General features: G+C 44.3%; 1 protein-coding gene across 1 annotated transcript; it reads left to right on the forward strand.

Annotated features, from left to right (window-relative positions):
- Positions 1-749: 749 nt before the first annotated feature.
- itgb4 (integrin, beta 4) lies at positions 750-20,208 on the forward strand. Its single transcript, XM_076092892.1, has 43 exons — positions 750-886; positions 1,503-1,585; positions 2,175-2,273; positions 2,411-2,615; positions 2,702-2,798; positions 2,925-3,096; positions 3,403-3,666; positions 3,760-3,849; positions 3,995-4,114; positions 5,078-5,245; positions 5,353-5,429; positions 5,534-5,739; positions 6,127-6,230; positions 6,323-6,418; positions 6,581-6,713; positions 6,894-7,019; positions 7,569-7,687; positions 7,775-7,808; positions 7,906-8,100; positions 8,224-8,327; positions 8,411-8,469; positions 9,697-9,720; positions 9,832-9,980; positions 10,138-10,317; positions 10,407-10,555; positions 10,669-10,876; positions 10,989-11,306; positions 11,461-11,630; positions 11,735-11,915; positions 12,580-12,717; positions 12,805-12,987; positions 13,082-13,210; positions 14,028-14,183; positions 15,896-16,015; positions 16,070-16,123; positions 16,206-16,349; positions 16,776-16,910; positions 18,022-18,171; positions 18,338-18,526; positions 18,636-18,791; positions 18,919-19,083; positions 19,742-19,861; positions 19,955-20,208. The coding sequence occupies exons 1-43, from the start codon at positions 778-780 to the stop codon at positions 20,083-20,085; spliced, it is 6,009 nt and encodes a 2,002-aa protein (XP_075949007.1). The 5' UTR covers positions 750-777; the 3' UTR covers positions 20,086-20,208.
- The last annotated feature ends 167 nt before the right edge of the window (positions 20,209-20,375 follow it).

The following is a 20,375-nucleotide window of genomic DNA, read 5'->3' on the forward strand; positions in this document are numbered from 1 at the left end:
CTGGAGATCTTTTGATTATTTTTATCTTTTTGCAGCTCTCTGTTTATCAGATTGCTCTCTATCCAAGATTCCAGCATAAAAGTATTATGTGGTTTTATTGTGGAGAGTCGACGCGGCATGCTGCCCAGTATATTTCCAGGTCCCACCCTGCATTGGTCTCTTCCTGTCGTTATTTTTCTATCTCATTGTATCATGTCTCAACAGGCTCTCTATAGTTGGTCTCTATCTGAAATGAGCTACAGAAGATGGTGCACCAATTAAAAACTGTATATGAAAGGCATTACTTAGCACTTCAATCCAGATATAGAGAGCACGGTCATATTTGACTTAAAATAAAAAAAGAGATATCTTGCCATTTTATATGCCCAAGTTTTGAGATGTCTGTCTTTGAGATTTTTTGCTTCCAGCTCCAATATAATGGAGGTTTGTTGCGACCACGTCAGTCCACATGGCTAGATAGACTCTTTAAAATGGAGTAGGTCATTCCAGAAAATGATTATTGTTGAAAATGATTATTGTTGAAAATGATTATTGTTGACGAGGGAAGTGTTTGAAAAGGTTTCCTGTTATTTTCTGAACGTACAGAGTGTTTTTCTGTGCTGCACCACTCTGCTCTTTCACACAAACTGTGGTGAAGGTAAGGGGAGTGTTTGGGCCTGTTCACTCTCACCGGGGCTTGACTGAGGGAAAGTACAGGTGGTTCAAGTTACACCTTTAGTCTACTCTCCCCCCTCCCTCCACCAGTGGATTTTAGCTGTACACTGTACATGTGAAAATATGACAGTATGTGTTTGTGTTGGCAGGAAGGAGATGGGGAGATGGACGTTACGTCTCTCAGTGGGGCTCGGGCTGCTAGCCGTCCTGTTGACCGGCTGCTATGCCGAAGGTGAGAAAGCCCCTGAGTCATGTAACTTTATGTCACTACAAGTTATTGAATCACATGTTGTTTTGTATCCAAGCACTTGCCTGAACAGGATAGTTGGCGATTGATCACTTACCATATTTTTTTAGTTTTACAGTTTTTAATCAAAGTTTAGATTGCAGTTTACAGTAAGTAAGTCATGAATTATTTGTTTAAGTAATTTATCAGAGAAAGATCGTGACTGTCTCTGTTTCAAGCACCTGAAATGTAGTTATTTCCTCCTTTTCCCTGTTTATACAGTAAAAAATCAGGGACATTTTGAAGATTGATTTTGTCACTAACTTCGGGAATTATATAGACTAAATAATTGATTGATCCAAAATATAATATACCCACGATTTTAGACTATTGTGTGTATGGCACACATTATAATATTATTGATGGCAACAGTATATGACATTTTGTATTAGTGGAAGATATTTGTGCTTGATCTCCCTTTTTGTTTACTACTGTATCACTGTTGCATTGATTTAGTCTGGAACACTATTGGGGGAAAAAGCAAGCCTGTTCAGTGTTACTGCAGGTATTCTAGCTATGCTTCATGTGCTTGATTCTCACTTTGTTCCCCCCCCCCCTCCAGAAAACTACTGCTTCGCTGCCAGGGCCGGGACCTGTTCACAATGCCTGCAGGTGGGGACAGGCTGTGCCTACTGCCCTGATGAGGTGAGAGCACAAAACAGCAGGAGTAGAAAAATAACTGGATTCAAATCTGTCAATCCCGAGACAAATCCTGACATTCATCAGGGAGAAATACTGCCTTTTTTTTTTAGCAAACCATGTACTTGATTCATATTTTGAATCTTGGATGGTAGCTACGTACTTTGCCCTGGTACAATGTGCTAACGTTGTCCAAAAATTTGAAATGATTTGCATGTTAGCAAGACCACAGAATTCCAATTTATAATTTGACAATTTAACCACACTAGTTTTTTTTAACTACTAGTTTTTTTGGGGGGGAGCTTTCAGCTGCATGTTATGGTCTGCATCTGAAGGTGGAGTACTTGTCGTAACCTGTCCTAGGTTTGAAACTACAGTCACGTTTTGATAAATGTTCTTTGCCAAAAAAAACAAAAACAAACTCAAGCTTTCACCTGTATCGCCTGGTCTGCACCAGTGGATGGAGTTTGCTACCATTTTCCAGGCACAAAATCAATCTTCATTTTGCATAAAACAAAAGTGATTGTTATGCAAAGACTCGGCACGGTAATGTAAAGGAAACAGAACTCACTAATCAAACTTCCCGTCTGCTCAGACCTTTAATGGCCCTCGCTGCGACCTGTACAAGAATATACTTGTCCGCGGCTGCAGTCCTGCTGTAATCACAGATCACAGCAGTATGAAGATTGAAAAAGTAAGTCTTCACCACTCTCTTTTCTCTCCCAATCATTCTTTAGTCTCAAATGTATGCTGTTGTTTTAAATCAAAAAGTATGACGTCGTGACTTTTTTCCCCTTGTGCTTCCTCTCCGTCTCCCTTCTCGCTGCGCAGAAGCAACAAATCGACACGAGCCTTCAGCTGTCCCAAGTGTATCCACAGCAGATGAGCATGAGCTTTCTGCCAGGAGAGGAGAAGACGGTTGAGTTCCAAGTGTTTGCTCCGACCGAAGGCCCCCTGGACCTATATATTCTCATGGACTTCTCCAACTCTATGGCTGACGATTTGGAAAACTTGAAGAGGATGGGCAACGGGCTGGGTGAGCGTCTTTGTATTGGCAACTTGTTGTGCCGACTGTCGAGCGAGTTGTCGCGTTAATGCTGATGGCGAATGCGTTTCCTATAGCTACCTTTGTTAAGACGCTGTCAAAAGACTACACCATCGGGTTTGGAAAGTTTGTGGACAAAGTCATCGAGCCCCAGACGGACATGAGACCCGAAAAGTAAGCGGGAAAATGTCACATGAACACGTTGAATAAAGTTAAGCACTGACATACCGTAGATTAACCGAAATGCCATTCCCTCTTTTCTCTCTTCTTTTTACGTCTATCCTCCTTCCACCTTCTCAGACTGGCTAAGCCGTGGGACAACAGCGACCCACCGTTCTCTTTCCAAAACGTCATCCGGTTGACCAACGACGCGGAGAGCTTCAGCAGTAAGCTCCAGAATGAGAAAATATCTGGCAACCTGGATGCTCCTGAAGGAGGCTTTGATGCCATATTGCAGGCTACAGTTTGTGGGGTTTGTAAGAATGTTAAATACAAAACATATGTTGCAATGCTTACATGTGGGTGGCAAAAATAGATTATAAAAAAGGCTAAAACTTGCCTTTTAATTCTCTGTTAGGCAGACTTTAAAATATAAATGAACATCTGTCACATTCAAGCCCTTGCCAAGCGAGTTCACACAATGCTGTAGTGATTATAATTGTTACTTTTGGCCACAATGGCTTCTGCTCAGCAAAGGTTGCATCTTTGAATCTCTTTTTGAATCTCTTTACGAACCACTGTTTCTTCCGCTCACATTTTATTGATATTCTTATTGTAGAAGGAGATCGGCTGGCGTAACGAAAGCACGCATCTCCTGGTCTTCTCCACCGAGTCAGCCTTCCACTACGAGTCAGACGGTGCCAACGTGCTGTCGGGCATCTTGAAGCGCAACGACGAGGGCTGCCACCTCGACGACCGTGACAAATACACAAAGGATATACACCAGGATTACCCTTCAATACCCACACTGGTCCGTCTGCTGGGCAAACACAACATCATTCCCATCTTTGCTGTCACCAATCACTCCTACGATTATTACGAGGTCAGTGGGCTTTCATTGAAACATGGAGTCAGGTTTTAGGTCAGAGTTGAGGTCATGGATTTATTTTTGTATCGTGCGTGATTCTCTGTTTAGAAACTCAAAGACTACTTCCCCATTGCTGAAATCGGTCTGCTGCAAGAAGACTCTGAGAACATCCTGGAACTCATGCAGACTGCCTTCAAGGTAAAACGTCCCCTCCTCTGACAATTGTTAGGTAGAAGAGGACGTTTTTTGGTGTCTTTTTGCAGTTGATGGCAACTCTGTAGACAATCGAGTCCAGTGGCTGTGCAAATTTCTGCTTGCTGACATTTTTAATTTGTCCTTACAGAGTATCCGTTCTAAGATGAGCATCCGTGCAGAGAACACACCCGGCGCTATCAAGGAAACATTCTTCAATGTCGATGGAAGCGAACAAGACGGGGCCTTTACTTTGTTGCCTGGCGAAATAGTAAGAAGAAGAACAAGAAACTGAAAAACACAAACATACATGGAGTTAGAAGCCCAATTCTTGTTTTTTAAAGCTGATAGTCCTTGCTTAGATTGATATTTTGTGCTAACATCCAATATATTAATTCTTTTTTAAGCCAAAGACATTTGTTTTTTCATGCACTGGTCAATTTTGAGCATTGGGGCTACTTTTCGTCTTCTTTCAGACTAGTGGAAAGAAAACATCCACAATTACATATTTAGGTGTTTTTTTTCTACTTTGTCTATTTGTGTCTGTAGATTTCTCTTTAGCAATAGATAATGCCTCATTTGCATATTCACATATAACATTTCAGAAAAACTTGTTTTACAAAAATATTTTTTTCATAATTAGAAATACTTCTCTATTCCCTTAACTCCAAGACAAAAGATAAATAGCTCAATAAGTTTAAAAAAGGCCAGCCATCCCGAGCGTCATATGAAATCTATTTCAAAGAATTTCCTCTTGCAAATGGAATCAAAAACAAAAAGCAAGTTCTTCCTGGAATTGTAAGCAGATATGTAGATTTTTTTATTATCCCTTCTTCTAACTCAACTAAATATGTAAACAGTGTCAGGTACAACTGTACTCAAATAGTGTTGGATTTGGAGAAATGTAGAAATCATGTATGTTCCCTCAAATCTAGTTATTTTGTAGCCAAAAATGACAGGAATTCATTCTGTTACCAACATTTGAATTATTGTCTATGTGTATACAATACAGCCATCAAATTAATAATTAGTTCATACAAAATGTTGCCCAATTAAACTAATGATTGACTTCAATTAGTTTTTATCTCAGCTTTTACAGGCTCTTTAATTTTCATCACCAATATTGTCCTAACTTGTTGATCTAACTCTGTTAATGCTTAGACTCTGACAGCTAAATGCTTAAAGTGCACACAGATGCTCTAACATTGTGTGTGTGTGTGTGTGTGTTCGCCAGGGCTACTTCAAGATGCGGCTCACAGCCCAGCGAATGATCGATGAACAACTTGTCTGCCAGATGGGTCAGGGCACAAAAGAGGGGATAATGGCAGTCAAACCTACAACCTTCAACACTGCCCTCAAAGTTAAGGCCTCGATTTTGTGTCCAATCTGCGAATGTGAGAAGGTAGGCATGCAGATTGACACCGAAGCGCACAAAAAAGTTGAGGTGAAGCCACTTACACACCTGTTTGTACAGCGGAGTCATCCCAGTGTCTTTTACCTTTCCTCCAGTCTCCCATCCCTAATGCAGACAGGTGCAACCAACAGGGAGACCTTGTGTGTGGGAAGTGTCAGTGCAATGTTGGCTGGTGAGACTTTAACTATTATTTCTTACAGAGAATATTTCTCCAGAGGGACTGTTTCAGGCCTCTGGGTTCAATCAGGTCTTTGTCTGTCTCCGTGTCTCCTTCAGGGTGGGTCCCTTCTGTAACTGCTCAAAAACACAGTCTGTGGACAAAAGTCAGTGTATTGGTCCGAAAATGAAGGACCCATGTTCAGGCCGTGGGGAGTGCCAGGAGTGTGGAACCTGCGTGTGCAACAACGCGGATCAGTTTGAGGGACAATTCTGTCAGTACGACAAGACCCAGTGTCAAAGACATGGCGGCTTCCTCTGCAATGGTACGACAATTTGTGGTTGTTTAATTGGTGATTAAGGGTGAATGTATGGGTATGGTGTCACTTTCACCGCCTGTATGTTCTGTTTGTTTTGCATAACCTCAGGGGCAGGTGAAAAGACCCAAGAAAAATTAAAATAAATAAATAATAAATACAATTGGAAAACTTAAATTAATTAAAACAATAATAATTACAATAACTGATTAATTAAAAAACATACAAATAATAACAATAATAATATTAATACAAATAAAGTCTTCAGCATGCTGCATTTGTCTAATTTTTCTTTTCTGTATACTATTAGTAATTTATTGTTCAACAACACCTCCCACCATTTGTCCCCACACCACTTATAATGCAGTTAAATCTCATTCTTTCTTCTCTCATCAGACCGGGGCTATTGTGTCATGGGTCAGTGTGCGTGTTTTGAGGGCTGGACGGGCGATGCCTGCGGGTGTCCCAAGAGCACCCAGACCTGTCTGGACAGCAGGGGTGTGAGTAGAGCCAACAGCTTGTGTCAATAGAGGACGTTATCATGTCACCTTACACGTCTTCAGGAGCCTGACTGTGTCTTTATCTGCACCAGGGCATCTGCAATGGGCGAGGTCAATGTATCTGCGGCCAATGTAAGTGTCTTGAATCTGGTTTGGCAACGACTACAACCTGTGAGCCAAATTTCGAGGTGAGTGGGTGTAATGTATAGACATGTGTATTGATGACGTCAGCTCCTACTATTTCTAGTCGCGTTTTTGCTTTTTCAACTACACTCAATGCCTCATTCATTGAGTCCCGCTTGGCCTTCTTTTGATGTGTGTGTGTATGTGTGTTCGTGGGTCGTGTCTAGGCCCAGATGGGCGTGTGCGAGGGGACGAGGTCTTGTGTCCAGTGTCAGGCCTGGAAAACAGGAGAAATGAAAGAGAAAGAAAAATGTGACACGTGCCTATTCGAAATTGTCTTCGTGGATGAACTCAAAAAAGGTACGCACATCTAAAAGGAGCAAACTGACTGGTTTTACTGAATGATAAATGATCCACTACACTATGCACATCATCGTCTTTAAGGTTGTTATGATGATAACTTTTGACACTATATCAGCTTTTGACACTATATCAGCATTGCCTGAAAACATTGACGTGTGTCTATGTATGTGCTTTCAGCGGAGAAGGGTTTAGAATCGTGCAGTTTCCGTGATGAGGATGACGACTGTACTTACAACTACACTGTCGAAACCCCGAAAGATTCCAGTCGTGCAGCCCTGGAGGTCCAGGTGCTCAAAAAGAGAGGTGAGCTGCAGGTTGGATATGTATCACATAATGCTCTGTGCTCTCGTTTCAGCAGCTGATGTATCATTTATTAAAACACTTGACCGTTGTCATTTTGTGCTTTAGAAAGTGTTTTTTTTTTTTTTTAATTAAGCTTAAGTGCTCAAAGTAGATTTCAATACTTCGATTCCATCTTCTTACCATGAGCAATGGGGTCATAGTTTTCTTTCTTACTTTGATCGTGGCTCATTTAGGTGTTGATATTAACGATATGGAGAAATATCTAACATGTGAAAGCTGACATATCCCTGCAGTACAAAGGTGTGAGCACCATACTCCATTGTATTTGTGGTGACGGATGGATGTCTTAAAACCTGGACAATTAACACCAAAACTGTATGCATAGCTAGACGCCACCGGAAGTGAAAAGCGCCAGCAACTGCTCGCTGTCTGAAAAGACTGAAACTACCCAAAAGCACCTAACTGGAAGCCAGCGCAATGAGTTTAAAACAGGAGTGATGTGAGCCAGCAGCGCTCTGTATGATCGTACTCTCTGTGCCCAACCTTCAGATTGTCCCCCTGCCAGCCTCCTGTGGTTGCTCCCGCTCCTCTTGTTCCTCTTGTTGCTGCTGGCACTTCTGCTGCTCTGCTGCTGGAAATACTGCGCCTGCTGCAAAACCTGCTGCCAGGTAAAAACACTCCCATTTTTACCCATTGATGATGAATATTTATTAAGTCTCAGTGAAAGTAATGCCTTCTGTCTTCTCTTGACACAGAGCTGTCTTGCCCTGCTGCCTTGCTGTAGGACAGGTAGGACTCACACGTGACAATGTTGCTTTAGATGCGTTATCCTCCCATCTGGGGACCATGTTGAATTTGCATCACCCTTATGTTGCGTTCTCTCCAGGTCGTATGGTTGGCTTCAAGGAAGATGAGTATTTGCTCCGTCAGTCTCTGCTCACCTCAGACCATCTGGACACGCCAATGGTGAGGACCGGCCCACCCAAAGGAACCGATGTGGTTCGCTGGAAGGTCACAGATAACGTACACCGATCACCCAATCACCCCCAGGCTCTGATAAAGCCCAACCCTAAAGAGACCAGTGAGTGCTCAGCAACTATAAACTTACGAAAGAAGTTAGGGGCAAGGATGATGCTGAATTTAAAGATGAAATGATGTTACTCTTACCTCTGTTTGTTTTCATGGTTCCTTTCTCCCCTTGTAGTCCAGTTCCCGATCTCTCTCCGACTGAACAGGCTGTTCGCTGAGAACCTGTCTCGTCCCGAATCCAGAGATGCCGAACAGCTCCGCAAGGAAGTTGCCGATAACGTGAGTGTGTTTTCGTTTATCCGTGGGCACATGAGTGTGTGAATGATGACTGCATCACTGAGTACTTTTGTTCTTCCGTCCAGCTAAATGAGTTCTACAAGCAGATCCCCGGCGCCCAGAAGGTGCAAAAAACCTCATTCAGGTAAGATGTGTGAAACTACTTGTCTGGTTACATACAGCATGTTCCTCAAAAAGAAACCTTTTTATGTGGATGTCCAATCAGTGTTGATGGTAAATGTAGTCGACTGAAGCAATAAAATCCTTAGTGTGGGCTGTATTGAGCGAGACAGCTGAGTTGTCCTGCTCGCAGAGCCATGCCGGCAGTGCCTACATGTACCAGGATGCATCGCTCGTGAGCTTCTTGCACGGCTGATGCAGCTGCAGCCTTGGCCTCTCTCCGCTGCATTGCTTCGGCCGTAAACTCTGGCTCAAATAAATACATCCGAATAGCCGAGTCAGTCAAAACACTGGAAAATGTTGCCTCGTCCATAAAATCTTCTGCGCTCATAGTTTAGGATGCCTTTTTTGCTGAGAACCAGGAAGTGCTGTTTTTGAGCAGCATCAAGAGCATGGCCCAATCCCAATGCCACCCCAAGGACTTAACCTCCATAGCCCGAGCGGAGTCCTTACCCTCAAGGACTTACTGACGTCACCTGGTAATGGTTGAGTGTGAGGCTAAGGGCTTTAAATGGTGTAAAACGAATGGGACAGCAACATATCACAATGTGTCAACGTCAAAACAAGTTTTAATTTATTTTATACTTTTTACTCCCTGATTTGAACGTCTTCCAGGCTTGTAATTTCAAATGAATTATTTACTCATTTTTTTCAAAACAGCTTCAATGACTAAATGAATAAATCGGTGTACCATAGTATCTGTTTCCATTCCTCTAAACTTCATGTGTTTTCATGTTCCATCTTTAATCCGTAATGTTTCTGAGTAAATATAATTTGCCAGGCTGAACACACATGTGCCATCCTCTTTGTTTACCTTTTTTTTACGTCTCCATGCTTCCACTAGTAACCCCCTGTTTAACGTCAGATTGCTATGAATTGTGGGTAGTTCCCTAAGGCAAAGTCTGCAGAAATGCGGACTTACGGAAAAGGTTCATAAAGGGCTTAAAATGTCTGCGAGACACCCCTCAAACCCTCAATGATTTGACAGTGGGACAGCCTTCAACCCTCACAGACTTTGCTGGAAACTCTCTGTTAATATTGCACTGAGGGATTTATTGCTTCAATTAACTACATTGACTGAATGCAGTCGCAATTGTAAGAAACAGTATCCTTCATATTCACATATTTGAAACAGAAATGGAAATGAAATGTCTGTTCTTGCACTCATCAACACCTGTTTCGGTTCTTGCAGAATGCAGAGAAATGCCGGAAAAAGGTAACATTCTGATTGACACAATGAAATACAATACAGGACATCACCAGAGTTCTTTTGAAGGACGCGGAGGTCATGCATTTCTAACTTCTCTGCCCCTCCTGTGCTCTTCAGGCAGGACTACGCCATCATGGACACCGTCCTATCTGCTCCTCGCAGCAGCTACCCTGATATCGTCAAGCTCACGGAGAAAAGCGTCCAGTCTGGAAACATGCATGATCTCAAGGTGGTGCCCGGCTACTACACTGTGGCCACAGACCGAGGTGATTGTTAACTATTTCCGTGTGGGGATGAAATTAATAACTCAAATGTTCCGTTTGTTGCGACGTTAAGCGAAACAATTCCTGATCTCAACTGAACATGCCTGTGTTATCAATCTCGCGATAAATCTTGTCGTCTCATTTGCTCTCCCATCTACAGAGGCCGCAGGAGCGATAGAGTTCCAAGAAGGTGTGGAGTCGGTAGACGTCCACGTGCCGCTCTTCGTCAAGGATGAAGACGATGACAAGAAGCAGCTGCAGGTGGAGGCCAATGACGTGCCACTGGGTATCGCTGAGATTGGAAAACGTTTGGTCAACATCACCATCATCAAAGAGCATGGTGAGAGACCTCGGACTTTGCGTGTCAGAAGAAGTGTATAGTCTTCACTGTGAATTGCTCTAATGGAGTCTCCTCTTCCTCTTTCCCAGCCACCAGTGTCTTCTCGTTCCTCCAGCCGGCCTACACCTACAGCAGGCTGGACGGAATTGCCAACATCCCGATCAGCAGAGAGATCATAGAAGATGGACGCTCACAGGTCACCTACCGCACACGGGACCTCACAGCCAAGGATAAGAAGGTGAGCTGGTGTGCTCACCGACAACAACATTTGGGCCTGCTATCTATAGTTGGCATTTGTGAAGTGAGAGGACTAGGACTGCATTCCTAATCTGTTCTTTTTGTGTATTTAAGGACTTTGTGGCTATGGAAGGAGACCTGACCTTTAATCCCGATGAGACCCAGAAGATGGTGCCTGTTCGTCTGCTGGAGCTGAGCGAGAAAGATGGCCTCCTGGAAGACAAACAGTTTAAGCAGTTTGTCATGGATCTCAGCAACCCGCGGCAGGGCGCCAAGCTGGGACGCTACCCGAGAACTACTATCACCATCACAGACCAGCCAGGTGAAAAAAAAATGCGAGAGGCTTTACATCAGCGGCACTAACCTTTGTTCCGACCCAAAGCACTGATTGCTGTGGTTTCTTCTCTTCCTTTACATTATCTTGTTTTACCCAGAGCCCAGTGTGATGATGTTCAAAAAGGGCACCCAGACCTTCAGCACATCTGATCCCACCTACACCATCCCCGTGGTCCGCACTCGCAACCAGGACAGCCCCGCCACAGTGAAGTGGCGCACCAAGAAGGCCAAGCGCTTTGAATTATCCGGCCCTCTGAAGTTTAATCCTGGAGAGACGGAGAAGAACATAGTGATCGACCCGACGGCCCACCCTGGCCCAATCAAGCCAGAGACCATCCAACTGGAGCTGTATGACCCAAGTAGCAACGCCTCTGTCGGAGACAGGAAGACCACCCTTGTCAATGTCACTAACGGAGGTAAGACCCGGAGTCATTCGTTGCAAAAACCTGGCAATTTGTGGAGTTTCTGTCGTTGTGGTGTTTCAGATTTTAGATGATGAGAGAAGGGAGCATTCTGAAAAAGAGGTACTGTAGCTGGTAAATGTTTGATTCATCCTGTCACTTCTTCCAGTTCCTGCACCAGAGATTTCCCAAGTGCAGCAGAAGGGCTTCGTAAGCCCAAAAGTCACCTCCCCTGGCGGTCGCCTTTTAGCCCCAGCAAACCTTAAGGCCAAAGCAACTGGACCCAGAAACATCCGCCTCAACTGGGACCCGGCGTCTGGTAACCCCATGGGGTACAAGGTACAAATCGAATCTACATGTTGAGATGCTTCAACTTGGGTTCACTACCATCATTAACAATGGGCACTGAAACACTGAATCTTATCTTTCCTTGTTCGTTTCAGGTAAAGTATTGGATCTATGGCGACCCAGAGAAAGATGCCCAGGTCTTAGATGTGAAGACTACTCAAGCTGAGTTGACCAACCTGTACCCCTTTTGTGACTACGAGACGAGAGTGTGCGGCTACAACGCAATGGGAGATGGCTACGACACAGAAATGGTTCCCTGTCAAACACTTGAGGATGGTAATTACTGAGAATTCAGTGAACTGCTGTTCATGCAAGCTTCATGTTGATATATTTTAGTTAAAGATGTTTATCCTATTCACCTGTACTGTCTTCAAAATGTACGTCATTTTACAATACATATTTTTAAATTAGTTTTTTCTCAGACTCAGAAATCTCCACTTCAGTAGCTCTTACTTACACCAAACTTTCCATTTCATTCCTGTCTATAGTCTGAATGTTTTTACAGAGGGATTTGGTAATATATCATTCATAGCCTGTTATATAGAGCATTTAATAACTAAAAACATGGCCTCTGTATTAATCTAGGACTCTAAAACAAAATGAAAGAATAATTTTGGACCTGGCTTTATCCAATGTTCAGATTTCTATTCTGGAAAGTTATGCAAATTTGCATATATCTAATAAGACAATGCCTCATATGCATATTTAAATGCCTGTAGTGTATGACTTTAAATGCAAGACGTAGGAAAGACGTTTGCAATGTCTAAATCAGTTGCTTGGAAACTGTCGTGTATCTGTCGTGGTGACTATGTCGACATGAAGTCAATGTTGCATCACAATCAGTAGTAGACAAATATTATATTAAAGTGAACTGCCAATCCTGTGGAACATACTGTTACATACATACATACAATCGCTCCCTGTTCCATTTTTCCTCCAGTGCCTGGTGAACCTGGACGTCTGGCCTTTAATGTCATCAGTCCGACTGTCACTCAGGTGAGCTGGGCAGAGCCTGCAGAGACCAACGGCAAAATTACGGCTTACGAGGTCATCTACACTCCCATCGACGACGAAAAGAGTAAGAGTCCGACTTGAAAAATCAGGAAACGCTCTACAGATAGTTGCATGATGTCATTTTCACCATCTCGCAATACTTTCCTCACAGAGGCGGTGGGCCCTGCTAAGAAAGTAAAGATCGACAACCCCAAGAAGCGAATGCTGTTGATTGAAAACCTCCAGAACGCTCAGACCTACCAGTACAAGGTCCGTGCCATGAACAGCATAGGCTGGGGCCCCTTCAAAGATGCCACCATCAACCTGGCGTCACAGCCTGCTAGACCTCTGTCCAGTAAGTCAGGGGGGGCAAGCACACCTCTGGAACACTTCCAGTCGATCTGTCGTTCCTTGAAAAGAGTCATTTTCCTCTCTTTCTGTCCCTACAGTTCCCATCATTCCAGATATCCCTATTGTGGATGCAGAGGCAGGAGACGAGTATGACAGCTACCTGATGTACAGCGATGAGGTGCTGAGGTCCCCTACAGGCTCCAAGACACCCAGCGTCTCTGGTGAAGGTGGGTACCCAGAGCCAAAACCACAAGCTGCTTATAACAGCTGACAGTGTAAACTCATTGTTCTAGTGCTCTGTATGTTCTGCTCTGGAAAGATGGATGTCAGACTGCTAGAGTGTGAGCTATCACTACAATATGGATCCAATTGTTCCACATTCTGCGTGCTCTCATGCACCTTGCTTTGTTCTTGTACCCCACGCGTTCATGCGTTGTGGTGTCATTGCTTCGTCAGAAGGAGAGGGAACGAAATGTTGGTCACAGCTATGCTGTCGGAAATCACCCAGCTTGTGAGACTCTTTTTTTGAAAACCTCAGGATTTCTGGCTCTTTCTCAGTTGTGAGTGTTTTCTCTGTGACATTAATATTCTTCCTAATTTTTAAAAGAGTGGCATTGAGGAAGAGCTGGAGGAGTTGTGAAACTCAGGGCTGGCCTCGTTCTCGTGTCATCTGGCGGGCATTTTTTGCCTCCAGGCAATGTCCCAGCCAGGCAGCAACAAAATGTGCTTCCAATATATCCCCAGATAGGAGTGCTTTCCGATCACAGAGTGCAAGGCCTTCCCTCGTCAAATCTGCTGTCACCCTCCTGCTTTCTGCAGCCTTTTTTTTGTGCTCTTTTCTCTGGAAGTTCATGTGAAGACAATTTGGGCTTCTGTGACATAAACCAACATATATATACTTCCATAGTGTATCTTATAATCCCATTTATGTGTTTGATCGCTTTTTCTTGGAAAGTAATGTATAGTAAAGCCAACCCTTGATACTTCTCCGCTACAAATCTATCCTTCGCCTGCTTGCTTCTTCCCTGTGACCCCAAACACAAGGCTGGCAATATGTCAAGTTGGTGGGGTCCAACCTGGATCTCCGTAAGGTGTCGTGGAAAAAGCGGGTGGACGTCATCTCCAGTCGGCTCAGCACAGACACAGAGACGAGCTCAGATGAGGCCCCCCACCCCAGCTACGCCCAAACGCCCCTGCCAGGTGAAGACCATTCCATCAGAGCCACAGATAGACAGACAGGCAGCTAGCATGTCAGCTATGATGCACGGCCAGCCAGGTGCCCGGCAAGCCAACCGGCGTTTCTCTCTGCCTTTTCGTGATTTGATCCTGTCAGAACAACATTTGTCTAATCATTTAAATTTCGGGCTTCAGTCCTTGTCCCCTTGCCCCTAGCTGGCACCTATTCCCATCTGTATTCCCGCCACCTGCCCAGAGAGGAGCACTGGCATCAACTGCCCCACCTCCAGTTGATGATCGGGGGAGGGGGGGCAGGGCAGGCTTCTCCAGGTCTCTCTGTCTGTCCTTTCTCCATCCCACTGGGGAGGTAGTGATCTGGAGGCATCTTGTCGGGTGTGTGTGTGTGAAGGCTTAGGTACTGTGCGGCTGTATGGAAATAACGCCTTCTTACTCAAATACATCACTGCAGCGCAGTTTCAATGACGACGCCTTTCCTCGCAGCTGTTGATTGTTTTTCCTTGCAGCTATATTCGTATTTATTTTGTGATGCACAGCATCCTACGAAACTTTTTCACATTCGGCCAGCTGTACAGCCAGTATGAAATGAGTTTTCCACATGCCAAAGTAATAGCAGCAACTGTTTAGATCTGTGGATGAAGACACGTTGATGTCGCCACCTACAGGCGAAGAAGGCTAAAACTTCTCCAATTTTAAACCTTGGGCCACCCGCAGAGTAGCTGCTGCATTTTTAGCGACACTGGAGGCGTGGCTTAATGGATGGCAAGTTGGTAAACTACTTTTGTGCAGACTGCAAAATCTGTATGGACCGAAAGGCACGGTCTCAAGTGGATGAATCCTAATGACTTTGGTTATTTTGTCTTATAGTACCATTATGAGGTTTACATTTTTGATGTATCAACATCTATTAGATGGATTAGCATTCAGATATCCATGGCACCCATGTATCCATGGCAGTCTCCTAACTTTTCATCTAGCGCCATCACCAGGTCAAAGTCATCCAGCCAAACATCTACTAGATTGATTGGGACAAAGTTGCGTACACACATTGAAAGTTCCCACACCAATATTGGTTGATTTGGCATCAATTGTGGTACAGCTTTGCCTTGACTAAAGACATTACCATCATCCTTTTTGTTCAGAGCTAAATTGGTAACTTTAGCTAAATGACATGCTAATATGATGAACATGGGTATGCTGATAGAATTTAGTCAGAGCCGCTAAAGTGGCAATAGACTCTTAGTTATTCATTTAAATGACTGTTCCTCTCCAACCATCTATGACCCACAAGAGTAGTGAGTGCAAAGTTTAAATTATGTGGAGAAATAGTGACAATTCTACTAAAACAACAGATGAGCCGAACAGTTCAGCAGCTGCGAAAAGAAAGAAAAATACCTGCATTTGTAACACTCATTGGCTGCAGGTGGCACCATCGACACAATTCCAGAAGCTACTACTTTCCTGGCCTGTAGACGGCACACATCTGCCAGTCTAAAATGTTGCTGCTGTTTCTGTAAGTGGCACAAGTAGGACTGAGAGCTACAGGTCTCAAGCTGCTGGTGCTTCCTCTATAGATTTGGCCGAGCCTGGTTTTTGGGTGCTTGACATCAATGGCCCTGTTTTGTTCCAATCAGCGTCAGAATGCTCGAATGCTAACTGCTAAATTTTCCTATATTCTGTCTGTTGACTCTCCTGGCTCCTGTTGTGGTGTTTCACAGATTACATGATGAATGGGAAATGGGACCAGAACTTCCTTTTCCCAGGGGGATCAGCGACACGCAACTTGTCTTCCTCGTCCTCTCCAATGTCCACCATGAACTCAAACTACAAAGGGGCAGGCGGCTCCTTTATCACCGACACATCCACCATGAGCTCAAACTACAAAGGGGCAGGCGGCTCCTTTATCACCGACACATCCACCACCTACATGTCAGGTAGGGACGGCAGCAACTACATAGAGAAAAACGTGGACAAAAGGTCAAGATTTTATTTGTCTTTATCTTTGATCCGTCTCTCCTCTGGCAGGAGGCTCTCGCAGAACTGACATGATCGGAGGAGGAGTCCACACGACAGAGGTGGTCATGAGGAAGCGCTCGGACAGGGGCTACGGAGATGAAAACATCCGAGACTCCATCATCATGGGAGACGTGTCAAGCAAGTTCCCAGATCTAGGTAAGCTTCGGACCTCCGCAGGGGTTTGAATTTATCCCAAAGTAAACGTTAGATGAGCCCTCGACTCTCTAGTCAAAGAAAGATGTTACTCTGGAGTGCAATAGTTGAGACACCTCGGCAGGTAAACTGCAAGCACATGAGGCCGACGGCTTGGACATCTGTTAGCAGGGTTGGGGCTGTTGGCTGCACAGCAGGCTTATCCACACTGCAGGAGCTCTGCTGACTATCGCTGTTTCTCCCTCCCTCCCCTTGTCTCAACTCTGCTCTGTTTGTGTTACTCTACGTCTGTCTTTACTTCACTCCCGACCTGCCCACCTCTCTCCTACTGGGCGACTTCCTTCATCTCCTGTGCCTCTTCTCATTACCTCTTCCCCCCCCCCCTTCGTCCTCCTCCTTTGCCCCCTCCCCTGCATAATGCGCCATCAGGTGGGTTCGGCTACGCTGGGATGCAGAGCAGCTCTCAGAGCCAGTTCAGCTACAACCTGTCTACGGGCCCGAGGGCCAGGACTGAGTCTTCAGAAGTCAATGACGCCCTCTCTAATCTGGACAGGGTGCTCCATGGTGAGTCTGTGGCAACACAAGCATGAAGGCACTGGGTGTGTTTGCTGGGTGTGACGCCTAATGCGACTCTTCCTCAGTCATCTTTATTCCCGCCTCTGTGTTGGTCTCATACTTTGTCACCCTCCCTGATCTCCTCTTTAAAGATCTCACCTTGCTGTTTTATGTGTTTTTGACACAACAAATCACAAATTTTTACAATACTGGCAACCATTTTTCAGGCCAAACCATATGTTTTCAGTTGATTCTCTGCTTTTTAGATTGTCATTTGTTTTCATTCATTCCTGTTCCCTATGAAAATTTGCTTTTTTGAATCCAAGTTTTGTTACATTATATGATAATTCAGTGGGGTAGAAAACCTGTATGCTGTGACATTAGAGATTTGAGAGTATGCCAATGAAAGCAAAGCGTTCAGCTATGTAGTCGACAAGTTAAACCGAAAAAAGCAGGCGAATATGGTCGTTGTCCAAAAGCTAAGTTAATATGGTTATTTCTTAAAGCTGCACTAATCACTGACTTTGTATTAACAACGGATCAAACGACTGTGTCTAATGTGAAAGGGGTCGCTTGTAATGAGGAACCCACGGAAAATGATAAGCAAAGTATCTTTCATCTCATTGTTACGGAAGTCCTGAGAGTCAAGAGAGGACAAAAAAGAATTCTCTAAATCCAATCTAAATTGTTTTCCCTCCTGAGTTTATGACTTAAAACAGGTGAAAAACATTTTTTGACAGGATATTCTTTATACATCAATTTTTTTGGCATGTGAAACATTTTTTTGTTGTCCAGATAATTATTTTATAAAGTGTTTGTTAGTGTAATATTCATTTTGGCCACACGAGGCTCAAGTGCATAACCACCACTAGAGAACTAAAAGCATTCATGTTTTCTTCCTCCCTGCTCAAAGAAAACAATTTAGATCAGACTTGGACTAAAAATGGATCAACAGAATTATTATTTGTTTCCTCTCTTGCCCCTCAGGGCTTACACACATTGTTCAAACAATCAAAGAAAACAAAATGCTTTGGAAAAGGGTCAGAAGTATTGCAAAGTGCCATTTGTATGAATAGGTTCAATCTATACTTCCCTGTCCTTTCACCTCTTGATCCATCAGATGCTCGACTGTCTCCGGGTGTACCTGACACCCCTAGCAGACTGGTGTTTTCTGCTCTCGGTCCCACTGCCCTCAAAGTCAGCTGGCAGGAGCCCCGCTGTGACAAAGACATCATGGGCTACTGTGTCCTCTATCAGCTGCTCAGTGGAGGTAAATGAACCCCTGCAAGGACCATTTGTTTTCATCGTTTCTGTAATAAGGAACTTACATTTTGCTGCTTTAGGATAGAATGAATAAACTTCATTTGAATCTTTTTATAAATGTGTTTTTTGAGCATTTAATGCTGACGCTAAACAACCGAGGTCCTCTCCTGTAGGTGAGGGGAAGCGTATTAATGTGACGAACCCAGCAGAGAACTCTGTAATCATCCAGGACCTGCTGCCCAACCATTCCTACCTATTTAAGGTGAAGGCTCAGAGCCAGGAGGGCTGGGGTCCAGAGAGAGAGGGGGTCATCACCATCGAGTCCGCTGTCGACCCCAAATGTCCCCTCAGCCCGATGCCAGGTACCGATTCTGTGGATTTTTGTCTCACAACTTCTCAACATGGTGACTGCTTTTATGTCGTTTCAGATCTCTCTTTTTATTCTGTTCTCTGTTTCGTCTTTCCCCGTAGGCTCGCCATTTACTCTAAGCACTCCCAGTGCCCCGGGCCCCCTGGTCTTCACCGCACTGAGCCCCGATTCCCTGCAGCTCAGCTGGGAGAAACCCCGTAAACCCAACGGAGACATCCTGGGATATGTAGTCACCTGCGAACAGCTGCATGATGGAGGTGAGGCTGTCTGGAAAGAAAGAAACGATATATGTTTATATAGTTGGTTTGTGCATTTTCTAGGTTCCCATAAATTCTTGTTGTGAAATTATATTATTTTCTGACCTGTGTTTCTTGTTTCCTCCAGGAGACGTACGTTCCTTCGAAGTGAGCGGGGACAGTGCTGAGACCAGTCTGACCGTCCCAAACCTGACTGAGAACGTTCCCTACAAGTTTAAAGTTCAGGCTCAAACCACCCAGGGCTTCGGTCCTGAGAGGGAGGGCATCATCACCATCGAGTCTCAGGATGGAAGTAAGATGAATCCTACCGACAAAGCTTTTGATACAGATTCATCTAAAAACTCCCAATAGGGACTGCTGGAGACTGAAATGTTAATTACACCTCACAATACGACATGCCGACCATACTGATGTACTTTGTTTCTTAGGCCGTAAACGTAGTTGGAATGTAATCGCAAACCGTGTCCTTGTGGTGGCGCTAGAGGAAAGACCATAGGGTCCTAAAACAAGACGGCTCCCGTGGGAGCATGAATGTATTAAACTATGGGACATCATCTGCACAGAGACGCTAGAGCAGAGCTTGTAGAGTGTTGAAAATGGAAAGTGTTCATCCTCTCGGGTATGAAGGCAAATCACTGTCAAAATCCGAGAGCGCAAATGAGATCCATGCGCGCGCGAAAATCAAACAGCCGCGTGCGTATTTTACTTTGACAAGCTGATGTTTATACACTGATGAAAAGATAGCTATGACTGTTGTATTCCATTTCTGCTGAGAGATCCCCCTGAATGCTGCACACACTTTAACAGCTAAGGGGCACCAAAAACCTTAAGGTTCATCCTCTGGGAACCATGAATTTCAACAGCAAATGTTGTAGAAATGAGGCCATTATTTTTGTGATGATTTAGCTAACAATATTCTAAGTATTAATTTCATCCCTCGCTCCATGTAGGTGATTTGTCTCAGTACAACAGCCAATCAATGTCGAGGAGGGAAGTTTTCCAAATGCCAACAGAAGTCAGTACGCGGACCAACGTCTCCCACACCATGATGCAGGACCCTTTCTTCTCAGGTACAAACTAAGCTTCAGTTTCAGCTCTGTCCCCCTTTAAAAACACAAATAAAATCTATTCACACTTTAATACCAACTGCTCTTTTCTAACAGATGGGTCGATGATGACCACACAGCACACAGAGACCAGCGGCATGGTGACCCGTCAAGTCACCAAGGAAGTGGTTCAGCGGAGCATGATGGGAGGAACCACGGTCACAAAGAAGATGTTTTATGAATCGTAAGGTCTTATTTTACGACGCGCAAAATTCAGCAGCCAAAGGTCCACCACGATGACGAACCGTACCTGAGATTCTCTTTCAAAAAGAGTCGGCTTCAGAGTACTCATGCGCGAATCTGTGTATGTTTTTATATGCGTGCGTGGATTCTGTAACCCAAAAAACAATTTCATGTAATAAATAGACGGAGAGGAGGCCGCTCGCTCATGTCTGTTACAAACCATGGCCACTTTCCTCCATTGGTGAGGATGATTTTAACATTTACATTCATTTTCACAGTTGCGTCTGATGTATTT

The sequence above is a fragment of the Anarhichas minor genome, unplaced genomic scaffold, assembly GCF_050575085.1.
Source record: "Anarhichas minor isolate MPS153535 unplaced genomic scaffold, ASM5057508v1 ptg000017l, whole genome shotgun sequence".
In the NCBI taxonomy this organism is placed as follows: Eukaryota; Metazoa; Chordata; class Actinopteri; order Perciformes; family Anarhichadidae; genus Anarhichas; species Anarhichas minor.

Bases quoted from the DNA above. Each gene is read 5' to 3' on its own strand.
- itgb4 (XM_076092892.1), top strand. From the start codon at position 778: ATGACAGTATGTGTTTGTGTTGGCAGGAAGGAGATGGGGAGATGGACG. The intron at 7,688-7,774 runs GTAAAAACACTC...CTCTTGACACAG, and splicing joins GCTGCAAAACCTGCTGCCAG to AGCTGTCTTGCCCTGCTGCC. The intron at 12,988-13,081 runs GTAAGTCAGGGG...CTGTCCCTACAG, and splicing joins GCCTGCTAGACCTCTGTCCA to TTCCCATCATTCCAGATATC.